Below are 15,412 nucleotides of genomic sequence, written 5' to 3'. Positions count from 1 at the left end.
ATTCCTTCAGAATTTTTCACACACGACAGCCGACTCAAAACCCAAACAGAGTTCGTTACCCAACTCCGAGACGTAATGAACACAATCAGACCATCGAAGACAGCATGGCATGGACAGAGGAAAGTATTTGTGCATCCCGACCTTGCGACTTGCCCAAATGTCTTCGTAAGAAACGATTCAGTTCGTCCATCACTTTCGAAACCTTACGAAGGACCGTACACAGTTTTATCATGCGCGGAAAAATATTACACAATCGCAATAAAAGGCAAACCAGAAAACATTTCCATAGACCGATTAAAACCAGCATACCTCCCGTACGAGGATTTACCGCCACCGAGCCGTCAAACCATATCAACTGGGCAAGAACGTCGTAAAGTAACCTTCGTTTCACAGGACTTATGATCATAAGCGATCGCCCAGTCTGAAGGGGGATACTGTGGCAACATCATACACTACCGACAGGCTACAACTATGTTGTACTATGTTGCCGACCGTCAAAACGCACAACACTACCGACCGGCAACCCTTTACCACAATTTTATATTAAAGTGATAAGCAACCCCATTCTCCATCATCCTGCAATTCTTCCCTTCTTCTCACGGACGCCAAACTGACAAGACGTGCCAGCAGCAGGACCGCCCGCTTCAAACATTATCAACGCAACCATTAAATATATATTAATTATATAAATAGTAAGCAAAATCTTCTGACACTAATGGTCGTTCTGAAAAGCATACAGAAATGATATCGATATACAAACAACGGTATAAGAAATTAAGGAAGCCAAACCTAAAATTTTCAAGTAGAGAAACTTATTCAATTATATATCCGTAAATACATATGTAAGCATAAGCCTACCTTTATACGTATATAATAATTTTTGAGAACCGTCTAAGTGCTTCGAATTTTCAGAACTAATAACTATTAGTAATTTAAATAAAACACTCTTAGTAGGTATAAATATTTCTGTATATGTGTGTGCTTGTTGTATTTTAGACGTAGAATATTTAGCACATCGTAATGGCACTTGAAAAACGAATAATCTAAATACTCATGAACGGCTACTAGTAAGCAGATACAAATCCCACACAATTCAAGAGTAAAACTAGAAACTTAATTAAAATGGTAAGAATTTCTTTACATTCCGGTGGAAATACAAGATGAATATATTGACTAAGGATAAAGAAATAAATATATTTATATATCACCCACCTGGGCTAGCCAAGGACCTGCAGTTAGTCCACCATTCAACTCATATCTTCCATCCGCCGCTAATGCTCCTGAAATATTTTATACCCATCTCCAACCTGTAGTCTACCAACCTGCGCCATCTACATCAGTCTCATCTTACATACCACCCGCCATCAGCTGCTCTAGAGCCAGTCTATCAGCCTGCGCCATCGGCTCCGACTTCTTCGTATATTCCTCCTGCTCCAGCCGCATCCGCTCCTGAGCCAGATTATGCTCCAGCTTCAGCACCGTCTCGCATCGTCTTATATCCCGCTTGCACCACAACCAGCTGCCTGTCGCTTTAAACTAAGGTGTGAAAGGAAATACGCATACAATTTGTTTGATTTTATATATTATAATGATTTGTACATTTGTTAGTTCACGAAAAATATATTTTTGGATATATAGCTTACACATGACATCGGTAGATTGTTGATAATCAAATAAGATCTGATATGTGATTTGTGTTAAAAGATTTATCATAGTTTCCTACCTTCGCCTTCTATATTGGGATTCCTAGCATAAGACGAGTACTTCTTTTGACTTTCTACTATACCTATGTACCTCTTTACTTAACTCCCAATAGGGCAAACGAAGTATTCTAGATTTTTGTACTTCAGACTGCGTGGTCAGACAAATTGCGAAATGCCGCAGCTAACTAACTTCGTGGAACTCTTATGACATCTTGTATATAACATACATATGGTGTCTTTAAAACTTTAAAAAACCACGGTGCGTATTAAAAAGAATGATTGCGGATACACTCTCTTAGACCCAAGAAATAAGACTAATCTTCATTCAAGAATCCAAAGTTTTGAACGATTAAGATTTATATGCACACCCATACGGAAAAAATTGCGTCAATGGTAGAAATATAGTATAAATGATGATGCTACAAATTATAGCAAAGAGTAGAAATTAATGCCAAGTGGTTTTGAAATATCTGCTTTGTTTTAAGGCGGTATAAAAAGTAACTAAAAGTCTAACTGTAAACCAAACAATAGAATTGGGTTGACGCGAATTGCGCGATAGCAAATCGCTGGATTAATCGCTTTTCTTAGACCTCCTCATTGGAACTTTTACTATTGGGGCGTGAAGAATTTTGGAGTATATTTTTCTCATAGTCACAAAAGTGAAGATTTAATGCTTTTTCCTGTTCGGCGCTTGTCTGGAATAGTAGGACTAGATTTTCTTCTCAATGTGTTGAACTAGTATAAATTTTCATTAGCCGTTACACCTGTATAACTGTATTTATTTTTCTAGATTCGATAAAGATTATTGACGCAACTTTGCAATGAAGTCAATCACAACTTCGGAAGAGTATAAACTTTCGGCTTGGAAGTCATTAGAAAAATCTGGAAATCAGAAAATCTAACTAACAGTTGTTTCTATCAAATAGTGAAATCTTAAGGTCTTTACTTTGCTAATAAAAATATGCTTAGCAATAAGCGCAGTCAATTTTCGTCGTTTTTTTTTTCAAAAGAGGACTAAGAAAGAAACAAATCAATTAATGTCTGTTCTAATAAGAACAACAAAATTTGGTATTAGCGCATATTAGAAAGTCTGTTTCTGTTAGTATTCCAAAGCGAATATGAAAGTGATATTTCAAAACAATTAGTCAGTTGACAAAAACTTCATGTAAGCGTGTTTAAAAAGTTTAATTTAATTTTTGAAAAAAAAAAATTGTGCGCTCAAACAAGTAGAGCAAGTATTGAAGTAGTTCCGGTTATCTAATTTTTGGTTTCATTAGGTTTATTTGGGATTTTATAAATATCGTGTTCTCTACATTTCCTCTTAAAACTAGTTTCCGCTTTTGAAAACAACTTTTACTTTAAGTGCATTGAACTAGCACTACCGCTCATCTGCTAAGCAACACTTAAACAAATAATGCACGCTTCTAGTGATCCGAGCTCCTTTTTTGCTTAGAACTACAGGTTTTATAATTTTTTAGCAAGCAAATTCGGAATTAGATAACTTAAATTTAGTAGCTTCAGCTGCATTGCGAAATCATATAAAAACGCGCGAGAAATACGATGAAGCAAGCACAAGTTGAACTGTCTGCAGCCAAACAACTCAACGCAAACAAACTCAGTGAAAATGGTAAATATTGAAGAATATAAAAAGTGATAATTAAATTAAATTGGATAAACCATCAAAAAGGATAACGAATATTTAAAGTGCATAGTGAAAAAAGCTTCTACGATTTATTTGAAATACCTCTACCTAACCTCGCTTATTAATAAAAGTCTCCGTTTCCTTCAACAGAAACTCTTCGCCGTCGCCGCCTTTATTGCCACTTTGGCCTTCGCCAGCGCTGATGTCTCTCACCTGGGCTATGGCTACAACCAACCCGCTGCTAGCGTTCCAGTGAACTCCTACATTCCACCTGCAGCTAGCGCTCCAGCTCCGGTCTACAGTGCCCCAGCTCCAGTTTACCAACCAGCTGCTGCTGCCCCAGAACCAGTCTATGCTGCCCCAGCCCCAGTTTACCAGCCAGCTCCAGTCTATCAATCCGCCCCATCTGTTCCAGTCTCATCATACATCCCACCGGCAGCAACCGCTCCAGAACCAGTCTACTCTGTCCCTGTTTCAGCTCCAGTTTATGCACCAGAACCAGCTGCCTCTGAAGTCTATGAGCAACCCGCTGAAGATGGTTATAGATACCGCACTGTGCGTCGTCGTGTTTTCAAGCACCGTCGTTTCTAAACTATGAACTGATTTCTGAAATATATTTGTTGTTAACTGGTAAAATCGAGTTTAAATTCACATTCTGGTAGACTACTTCTTTCTTTGAATTATACGCACCCACATCAACTGAATTAAAATCCGATGGTGCATAACTTCAGTGGCACTGTCTTAAAGTTAGTGTTTGGAGACGAATCACCCTGGAAGAGTAGACTGTAATGCTTGATCTTGATAGCTCTATAGTAAAGTTTTTCCTTGTGCTATACTTAACAAATGGGCGAAAACTTAAGATGAAGCAGGATTCAGTTTTTTGTTGAGTTTTAATATATTGTATTATGCCTTTTGCTTATTTATATTATAGGCATACAGATTGTTCACAGTTATATCAAACCAAGCTTGTGCTGGATTTGCTCATCAGCACCACGATTAGTAATGATCAGGGAGTACTTTTCCGTTGGAGAATTCTTTAAGGATAGGTGATGAAATTTCAATCCCTACAAAAACGCGCAATAATGCGTTTATAGAAAACCCGAAGGAGATCCGTCCTATGTTATTTTCAACTCAAAATGGTTTACTTTTGGTTGTTAATATTCATGTCTCCGTTGCGTTGTTTTATCTCTTAATACACGACCGATGGAAAGATAGTTTTATTAATTTTATTTTATTGGGATCCACGAATATAAAGAATCGTTTCGTGCAAACACAATTGAATAGGTGCGAAATCAACAGCATAGAAGATATTTTAATTTAAGCTACATAATTAAAAGGGAAAGTCATGAATTGGGTTTCTTAGTTGTCGCTGATAATAATTTGGGTTTAGACGGGAGTTCCGGCATTCATAATAAATTTTTAATCTAAGCAATCTTTCTAGAACCAAGCGATAACTCACCATTGATGCCTTGATGACAAAGTGAACCAACTCAAAATATAGGAAACTTTTTACGTATATAAAATGTAAGCAAACTTTTTTGGATCTGGATCTGTCTGACTTTTATTACGGAGACAGAAGAGATTTCATAAGCCTCATACTCTTTAGTCCGATTTTATTTACGTTATCCTTCTCAATTCAGAAGAGATTTCATAAGCCTCATACTCTTTAGTCCGATTTTATTTACGTTATCCTTCTCAATTCAGAAAAATTTTCCTTTTATGTCTTCACAACAATAATAATTCCGGTTTAACTTCATAACATTCATTAGACAGCCAACTCAACTATTCATTTAAATTAATGAGCTCTAACAATAACTTCTAATGGGTATACAGTCCCCAAAGTGATCGAAGTAAGGAAACATCGCAGATGTCCGAAGTAGAGAAATAAAACTTACGGAATACAAACAGCGTCACTTTTACGCCCTGAACTGATTGGTGTTGACTATTTTAAACGAGTATGCTATTGACTCGGATAATGATTTTGCTGAAATATGTAAATTAATTTTGTGATAAAATGCTCAATTTTTGATTCCAAAAATTGTTTAAGGAGAATACATAAGATCTTTGAATTTAGCCTTGTAAATACTTTACTATTCCAAAATGAACCCTTTGATGTGAAATGTAAAATGTGAAGGGAAAAATCTTGTATCGAGTTATTTAGTTAAATGGTTGGAATCTGTAAGAATAAAACTATGGTATATTTAAGGCTATTTCTATATGTTATAGTACAAAAATAAACTATTTTCTTCTTCAGTAGCACTGGCTAATGAAGTTCTGGGAACACATGAAAGACGAAGATTGCTGAATAAAGAATGGGGATATACAAGTCTAACCCAAAGTCAATGCAGGCAAAGTAATAGCCCCGAAAAATGTTAGGCAGATAAATTCTTATTGAGGAAATCACCATTAATATAATGGTGCCGTGGAGGTGACTCGTCATAGGAATCTTGTAGACAATATTAATTTTGTTTTCATGAGACACGCAGGAAAGTTCGGCGGATCTTCAAACTCTTGAAAAAAATTCCTTTTTGCTATCGAAAGAGATTTAGTATAAAAATGGTCATATTTATGGTAAATGTTTATAGTGGATTGCTCTTCATATACATATGTAAAAAAGTCGAAAGCAAAGAATGCAACTTGTAGCATCTTCAGAGACCTATGTAGATCTTAAAATCGATTATGGAACTCTTACACTAAAAGTGATTATAAATTATTATAGATGCATCTTCTTAAAATATATTTCATAGGACCTAAAGCCAATGGCGATATAAGTTCGCCATTAAGATACTTCATAAGAGCACTTTAAACATCATATATGTATAATATCAATGAATACGGAGGTTTTAAATGCGTATTTATATTTTCGTTGAAAGTATGCTCTGCTATATACAATGCTTTGCAAAAATCAGAACTATTTTAATTTGATTGGAATCATGTTTCAATGAAAGACCAGCTATTGTTGTCTCAGTGTTGGCTTTTCTTCAAGTGCAATGTTCTAATACTTCTCTATTTCTTTTTATGAGCGTCTACCTGTCTTCTATGAAAAAAAATATGTGTGTCACTAGTTTGTTTGCTTATTCTAATATCAATTCCTTATATTATCAGTAGTTCAAAGTATTAACTAAAGAATTGTACTAAACATTTTTAGGTTATGTTGCTACTACTGCAGAGAGTTTTAAACTATTTATACTTGCGGTTTTACGATTATGAAGGTTGGATTGGGGAATAGGGTCTCATTAGAGTCCGTGTAACAGACGGTATATGTTATTTAAGTTTCTCCTATTTATATTAAAATATTGATTTAAAAATTTTCTATGATGGCCTTTTAGTGTGACGTCTTTATACTTCAGTTGGCTTAAAGGGGTGGTGAGATATTAAAAGTTTTTAATTGGCATTTCTATATCCTAAACAGAGTATATTAAGTTTACCACAAAGTTTGTAACACCCATAAGGAAACATCGGAGACCCTCTAAAGTATATACTATATATAGGTACAGTGATCAGCTTGACAAGCTGTGTCGATTTAGCCAAGTCCGTCTGTCTGTATATATGTGAACTAGTCCCTCAGTTTTTAAGATAATTTTGCACACGCCTTTCTTTCAAAGAAGCTTCGCATTTGTCGGAACCACCGATATCGGATAATTAGAGCATATAGCTGGTGAGTTCAGCTTAGGTTATTCCTATTAAATTTCATTCCATAGCCGACTCATCAGACAGTTTGGTCACTATACAATTTTTGGATGCCTTCGGAATATAAATTATTTCGGTAAAAATCCTCACTTATACCAGAAATAATGTGGATAAGAAGCTACAATATTATACAATATATACGAATTCACAGATCATGGTCTGCAATCAGTATCTGATAGACGGTAATTCTGTTAGCTTCTAGAGAGACAAAAAGACGTCTCCTAAAATATAATGACGTCACTCTAAGTGAAATTGAGAGCGAGTTTTGCGGTTCTAACCTTAGACACAAGAACCATAAGAAAATCATGATATCTTTGAAAGCAGCGTAAAATTAATAAAATTCGATTCTCCATTTGTCGGAAGTTGTCGATATATACACTACAATTGTATATACACATAAATGAGTATATGCATTAGCAATGACTTTATATCTCATGCTTATTCATAATAATATATTTAGAAGCGTGCCATCTGCAAGCCGGAAAATATCATGCTAACCAGTTTTAGCTCCAATTTAGCTTCACTTTGCAGCTCCTCTTTTATTGAATTGATTTGCATTTTCGTGATAAAAGTTACTTATTTTCTTATTTTGCGCTAAAACAACTTGCTAAATATTTTCGCTTTTTAATATGTGTATGTAAACGAAAATCGTATATAAATGGCGTAGATACTTCAATAAGTTAGTCACAAGTCGTACGGACTGCAACAGTGCAACTAAATAAAATTAAAGATGGTAAATATATATCTGATAAGAATGATATATTCATGAAGCACACCGCTAAAATTCAAATCTTCTTCGTTTCCACAGAAATTCTTCGCTGCCGCTACCTTCATCGCCTTTTTGGCTTTCGCCTGCGCTGATGTCTCTCATCTGGGCTATGGCTACAACCAACCCGCTGCTAGCGCTCCAGTTAACTCCTACATTCCACCTGCAGCTAGCGCTCCAGCTCCAGTCTACAGTGCCCCAGCTCCAGTTTACCAACCAGCTGCTGCTGCGCCAGAACCAGTCTACGCTGCTCCAGCTCCAGCCCCAGTTTACCAGTCAGCTCCAGCCCCAGCTCCAGTTTACCAACCAGCTGCTGCTGCTCCAGAACCAGTCTACGCTGCTCCAGCCCCAGCCCCAGTTTACCAGCCAGCTCCAGTCTACCAACCCGCCCCTTCTGCTCCAGTTTCATCTTACATCCCACCGGCAGCAACCGCTCCAGAACCAGTCTACTCTGCCCCAGCTCCAGCTCCAGTTTATGCTCCACAACCAGCTGCCTCTGAAGTCTATGAGCAACCTGCAGAAGATGGTTACAGATACCGCACTGTGCGTCGTCGTGTCTACAAACAACGTCGTTTCTAAGCTAAGAACTAATGAATACTCCAAAATAAATGTTTAGTTAACTCGAAAGATATATAGTTTTGAAAAAAGGTTGCTGAAGGGATTTGGGGTTTAGATATCTAACCGAACTGAGTTTTGAAATTTCTGGACCCTATAAAATTAGAGAGATTAAAGTATTATTTCTATGTTAGTCGCTAAAGATAAACTTAGAGTATATTTAAGCATTATACTTGTATGTACAGCTCCATCAGGCTGAATTAGGCTACATTTAGATGTAAACGTGTTGGAGCTTAGGTATTTCTGGAGCAGTGTGGAATTTGTGCACTTTTAGTAAATCATGCCCGATTTTTGAACCAGGTAATTAAAATTTCGCCAAATCAATCCAATCAGCAACATAATGGCAATATGGGATTTTCTTAAAGCCACTCAGAGCCAAGTAAGCCGTCGTATTTTAATTTAATCTTAAGCGATTAACTATGTGCCTTATATGCATGTAGGCATATGCCCAGCACAACCTGGAGGCGTTCTTCTTCTCACATTCTCGGGTGCTACAGAGGGATATTAAGACCAATTCTGTTCTACAGTGGAGCAGTGTGGTGGACAGGCTTACAAAAGTCTACCTACAGGAACCCAATGGAAAGGGTTCAGCAGCTAGCTGCGCTGTGCATAACGGGACGTGAGCTTTAAGAACCACTACAACAGCGGCTCTTATAGACCTCTTCAAATTGCAATCAAGGCAATAACCTCGTATCGCTATCAACAAGAAGTGTCTTCGGAAGCCGCGCACAGTGGTAAGTGTCACCAGGAACAAGCGGCTTTACTTATACTGTATGCCATGTCACAAACGCATCGATGTTAATGAGATAGTGGACAAATTGCTAAGAGTGATCAACATTGGGAAACCCATGCATTGGAAACGATCTTCCGATTTGTAAAACTGCAAAAGTCGTTTGCATAAATGTAAATCAGAAATACACCAGGTTCCTACAGGTACACGATAGAAAGGACTGTAGGAAAATGGTTGCAATGCTCACTGGTCATAGTCTGGTGGCGGTGCACGACTACAGAAGACCAAACAATAGGGAAACAATGCACAACTTGTTTCACATTGGCAAGGCAACGTTTCAAACATTTGGAGATACAAAGGTGTGAGACACTGGAATGCTGAAATTCGCGGCAAGCGCTGTCATCTTCCAGGCTGACTACTAATAATATACTGCGTTGCTTATTAGCCTACCAGACTAACCTAACCTAACTCAACACAATGGCCTATGCTAATAAAAGCGTTGACCCTGACCAGTCGGAGACCAACATTTAGCGCTTTATTGACGACGTGAGGTTATCCGATGGAAAAAGTGTTGAAAAATGAGATAGTGCGATGACAAGATCAGAAAATCAATACTAGCGACCAGCTGCTATTATATCGGAGCTGCCTTTTCCTTAAGTGCATTGAACTACTACTTCTCTATTTATTTGTATCAACGTATGCCCGTATGCTTCCATAAAAAATATGCGTGTCTCTAATTAGTTTGCTTATTCTTATAGCAATTTCAAGTAAGATACGTAATATATTTGATGCTGCATTTACTAAAGTTAATTTTGCACTCTGGAAAGATCATACGTAAAGTACTCAACTGCAACGACCAACCATTCACAAGTCGAACAAACTTCCGTAGAACAACAGAACAAAACCAGATTTAGTAACAATGGTGAGTATCCAGTTCCAGTATTGATTGTTGTTCCTTTTGTGTTTATATTAAAATAAAACTGATATTTGGCTGAAAAATTCCTGTGTTTTGAAACCAGCAACACGTTTGAGTGGTTTAGATGGCTGATGATTATTATGGTCCTTAGTTCCATTGCCTGTTATTCGAAACAGTTTTTCGTAAGCTCTCATAGTGATCGGTTGAAATCAGTGATATTGGTTACTTATGTTAAATTTACAGGTATTTAGGATCTTGAAGTATTCGATAAAATGATGAGCTATATGAGCTCTTCGGCGATATGGACATAGCGGCGCATAAAACTACAGCGGTAGCGTTGGTTTGGCCATGTTGGTCGAATGGAAGAAAACACTCCATCTTGCAAAATCTACAATTCGGTGCCTTCTGCTGGCTGACGAAGCATAGGAGGGTCAAACTGCTATGGAAAGATCAAGTGGATACAGACCTGCCGAAATTTTAAATCTTCAACTGATGTAGTCGGGTGCAATGCCGACGCGGAGGCTTATCGATACTGCCAAGACCGTCACCCGGTTGTAGTGCTAACATGATGCTTATTTTACTGTAAAGTTGTTGTGGTATTAATTAAACTCGATACTTGTTGCATGATTTAGAATCCTTATGATGTAACTAGAGTTCTCGACAGCACTTGCGAGCTCAAAGATATTTGAATATTTTATAGAAGATCTAAAAGAAACTTGAAGCAGATCTAAAAGTAAAGCCAATAAGTTTTGAAGTCGATAAGTTTTAGAGATTACTCTTCTCACGGTAATTTTCTCTCTGAGAAGCTATATCTCGATGTAGTTTTAGCTTAGAGGGGTTTTTGAAATCAGCAAATTCAAGCAGCTGAGAAAATTAAAACTTGTTATTGCGTATTCCCTTTACCCCCTTCATTTTTAACTTCTTTAACTTTGGCATTTAAACATTTAATTTTCTAAACCGCTTTTCTGGTTGCTGATTTTCGTCCGGCAGGCGGGGTAAAACAGGTACCAATTGCTCCATAAGTGTTGGCAACAATTTCCGCCATTTCAGTTTCCAAATCGCCGAAGGCTTTTAGTGTAATTAACATAAGTACCTGCGCGGTCATACGAACACACACACACATGCACTTGTTTTTATGTATTGTTGGGTGCATGTGTGTGGGTGCTTATAATGGCATATTTCCAGCCAGTGTGAACGCAACATGCATCATGATAGCATCAAGAAGCAAAAATATCAAAAAAAAAAATAAATTTATATTAAATAGTGAGAAGCTTAACAACAACAACAGTAACCACAATAATTATACCTATGCCAAAATCAACGGTCAATTGTCGATGCTGTTGCCGATACTGCCAATAGAACGCACCAAATACGACACCACAACATAACACTAAATTAGTTTTGGATGTCGTAAAATCGACGGCGCACTACTAATTTATTGCCTCATTAAGTGCGAGCAGCTTCCAATTGTTTCACGCGTTCGGCCAGCGACGACACAGCAACAGCTAGCCACGCACATACACACACATGCAAAAGTCAGAGCATCAGCGGTTCAGCTGCCAACACAACGGTGAAGCTGACGGTGTGTGTGAAGGGCGCGCGGGCGGGGGACGCTGTCGGTTCGTGGCGTTGATTGCAAGTGATTTGCATAAATTCTAAATCGGTTTTAAATTTATTTGTTCAAAGCTTCCGTTCGCAGCGCACCAACACCGGTGCCACCTTCACCACCATCGTCACCAACGCTATCGCTTTCTTCATCAGCTACTAGCCGAGTGTGGGTTTTCCGCTTTCATTCGCTTCAGCATTTATCTGTTTTCGCCTCCGCTTTTGCATTGAAATTCCGTTTCGCCGCTTTAAAATATGCAGCTCTGCTTTTAGCCACGTGCTGACCCCAGCTGTGGACTGCCTCTGGTGAGCATTACGCGTGCGAACAATTATTTGTTGCTTCTGGCTATAAGTTATTTTTAAGCAAAATTTATTAATTATTTGATTTACACTCAGACGACGCGAGCTGGTGTGTTCGTTGCAACTAATTAAAATTTTACACATTTTTAATGATGACAATTTAATTTAATTTTTAAAAATCATTGAGCTAATTTATTCCCCCCCATTGAGTCGAGTTGCAGCTGATTTATGGGTATATATGTAAGGCGGCTAATTTATGGCTTGTTAAAATTCAATTTAAGTTAAATTTGAGTTTAAATTGAGCGACAATTAAGTATAATTGACTTCGAGTTACCATTTTTGGTTGCTAAACTGAGTGACAGCTTTGTAGCATTCTTACAATTTGGTTGTCAAACTGAGTGAAACTTCGAGTATAGCTCAAAAAAATTTAAAGTTTAGTTAAAAACTGAATTTGATATTGAATTTTAGCTTTTTAGAATAAACTGGGAATTTTTTCGAGCAAACTCAAAGTTATCACTCAATTTGACAACCAAAGCGTCAAGTCAAATTCAAACTTAAAGCAAATACAACTAGCATATAATATGAATTTTAATTTGAGTTAAATTATTAGCATAACTGCACTTTTAATTAAATTTGAACATTGTTTTAAATTAATACTACGTAACTTCTCAATACTCTACTTAAGCTCAAAATAACGTTACAATTTGAGTTTTGAATGAAAGTAATTAATTTTGAGTTTTTTGTTGGCACGTAAAATGGAGTGATAAATTTGAGTTTGAGTGTTAATTAAAACAATATTACGAGTTGAATTCAAATATATTTGAAAATTAAATCATTAGTTAAAATTTAAAATTTCATGTGAGTTTAATTTTACTGCATTACTGCATTTTAATAATATTCAAACAGAATAATAAAATTTTGAAGTATTAATCACATCAAAGTATGTTTTTTATAACTAAAACCATTTCGTTACTGTGTTTGCGCTTAATAAGTACGGAAAATTTAATTTGAGATCATAATGAAGTTGTAAACAGTTTATTTTAATTTATTTTCAGTTAAAATGTGGTAGTAACTTTCAGTTTTGCCTCAAACTTAAGTTTAAGTTATTGTCAAGAATTAGAATTGAATTGTTTTGAACACAAGTTTTGTATTGTTTAGGTTTGCTATTGTTTTAAACTTGAGTTTTATATATTTTACTTGAATCTTGTTTAGAGTTGAAATAAGCTTCTAAACTTTTAAATTAAAATTGAGTTTTTTTATGACTTTATATTATTATATTTTATATTTTATTATGACTTTATTTATGAAATGGCATAGTTTTTTGAATTCAATTTCAAGAATTGCTAAAAAATATAGTTTTTATTTAAAATAGCCTTTTTTTTTAAATGTATAGAAATTAATTTTTCAGATTTGAAATTTAGCAAAATCAAATCAATAAAGTTGGCTTTAATTTGAAAATTGAATTATAATAAAAGCTCAAGTTTGTATTCTGGCTCATTGACATACGACTTCTTTTAGTACACAAGTTTTTATGCAAATCTTTAAACTTAAATTAATTTAAAGGATATTAGTTTCCAATTGCAATTGCCTTGACAGCATTATTTCCATATTTAATTGCATTTGATTGCGTTTTGCGAATGTTGCAACTTTAACTTCGTAGTTCTTAATTTTTGCTGTGAGAAGCTGTTGCTTCTTGACTTCCGTTCATCTTCCATTTATATTTCATTATCCAATATTTCTTTTCGCTTCGTTCTTCCGAACGGCTATTAATCAACTGCTATTTCCCCTTCCTCGTTTCGGCTCATTGCTTCACACTTTATTGGTTTCAAATTGTTATTTATTATTTTTGAATTGTGTTCACGATTGGTTATTAATATGCAAACAATATCGACAAGTGGCTACTTTTTTCGAATTTCGGTTAGTAATTAGAGTGTCTTTAAAGTTATATTTTTCACTGTGCGATTTTAATAATTAAATTTATTTGATTGATAAGTTTTTGGTGTAATACGCGGATGATTAAAAAAAACTAAGTTTGAATGATGCCACCTGTTTGAAAATGTTAAGTTAAGAAATGGACGTCAAGCTGGAGAGGTTTAACAAAGTTTTGTGCTTCCAAGAAAACTTACGGTTCACAATATTAAAACAGATGTTGCCACTTGCTAAAAATTTCCTTTTTCAATTAATAGCTAAACAAATGATTTATTACAATATGAGCAGAAAATTAAGAGGTTTGCAGGAGCTGAAAATTTAAATATTTTAGAGAGGTGTTGCCACCTGTTAACTTTTAAAAGTGATTGAGATGATGAAATAAATAAAGTATTACATCTAACAGAGGTTAGCGGGAGCTTGTAATGTAAATTAAAATTATGGTACTTTTGAGGGGTGTTGCCACCTGCACAATTTTTTAATTTGATTGAAGTATTACATCACGGGTATCAAAATGATAAACAGAGGGTTTGTATTCGAAAATATTTCAGAATATGTTACCACCTGTTTGAAAATCTTGTATTCGATTAAGGTGATAATAAATACAATATTACAGTTACATATGTATATAAGTGTCTAAAATAAAAATGTTTAAAAATGCATTAAGCTGAGAATGTGTTGCAGAAGGTTGCCACCTATTTGTATATACAATATTTCTTCAATTAAATTAAATTTGTGAAAGAAGTATAATATTATTATTAGGCTATAAATTTTTATGAGCGCTTAAAACTAAATGTTTTTTGAGAATGTTGCCACTTGTTAAACTTTTTTGTTTTAATTTTTTTATTTTTTTTATTAAATTGTGAAAACAAAAGGAGTATTATAAAAACGATGTTTTAGAGGCATTGCAATTAAAAATCGAGTTTAAAATTATGCCATCTGTTTGAGCGATATATATGAGAGTCAAACAATGGGAAAACTGGAGAAGGCTTAACTTCTGTTTAATTTAAATGAAATATTACAATATGGTGCTCTCTATGAAGTTGAGCATACTCTCTTCAGCTGTCAGTTAAAGCGGAATGTAAATGATGGTCATATGATATTTTTGAGACTGTTATAATTATATCCCTGCCATATTTACTGATAAGCTTGTGCATAAAAATCCAGTGTTTTAAACTAAAAAATATTTTTAAATATATAAACTAATTTTTTGTGGTTATACGCGTTAGTTATATACATTTTTTTATGAAAAAATTGTAGTTTTGTATTTGAAATTAAAAATATTTAGTGAATTTTGAATGCACAAAGCAGGAAAATCCATTTTGCAAATTATAAACGCTAAGCGAATTAGGTATTTTATCTATCGCGAATAGTAATTAATGGATTTGGTATAACATTTGTCACGAATTTATTCAACTAGATGTCATTACCCTATTGTTTCTTGTAGCTCTTATATAATTATTTAAAAGGCTTGATTTACACAAACATATGTATATTTCCTAATTTTAGCCGTTTTACA

At 35.3% G+C, this 15,412-nt stretch overlaps 2 protein-coding genes across 2 annotated transcripts; both read left to right on the top strand.

Annotated features, from left to right (window-relative positions):
- Nucleotides 1–3,242: 3,242 nt before the first annotated feature.
- Nucleotides 3,243–3,981, top strand: LOC106615981 (vitelline membrane protein Vm34Ca). Its single transcript, XM_036375637.2, has 2 exons — nucleotides 3,243–3,330; nucleotides 3,496–3,981. Exons 1-2 carry the CDS (start codon nucleotides 3,328–3,330, stop codon nucleotides 3,934–3,936), a joined length of 444 nt encoding a protein of 147 aa, XP_036231530.1. The 5' UTR covers nucleotides 3,243–3,327; the 3' UTR covers nucleotides 3,937–3,981.
- A 3,703-nt stretch (nucleotides 3,982–7,684) lies between these two features.
- LOC106615979 (uncharacterized) lies at nucleotides 7,685–8,428 on the top strand. The gene is made up of 2 exons (XM_036375635.2): nucleotides 7,685–7,768; nucleotides 7,844–8,428. Exons 1-2 carry the CDS (start codon nucleotides 7,766–7,768, stop codon nucleotides 8,378–8,380), a joined length of 540 nt encoding a protein of 179 aa, XP_036231528.2. The 5' UTR covers nucleotides 7,685–7,765; the 3' UTR covers nucleotides 8,381–8,428.
- Nucleotides 8,429–15,412: the final 6,984 nt, after the last annotated feature.

Source organism: Bactrocera oleae, chromosome 4 (assembly GCF_042242935.1).
Source record: "Bactrocera oleae isolate idBacOlea1 chromosome 4, idBacOlea1, whole genome shotgun sequence".
NCBI classification, from domain to species: domain Eukaryota; kingdom Metazoa; phylum Arthropoda; class Insecta; order Diptera; family Tephritidae; genus Bactrocera; species Bactrocera oleae.
This window is presented reverse-complemented; position numbering and strand designations above follow the sequence as displayed.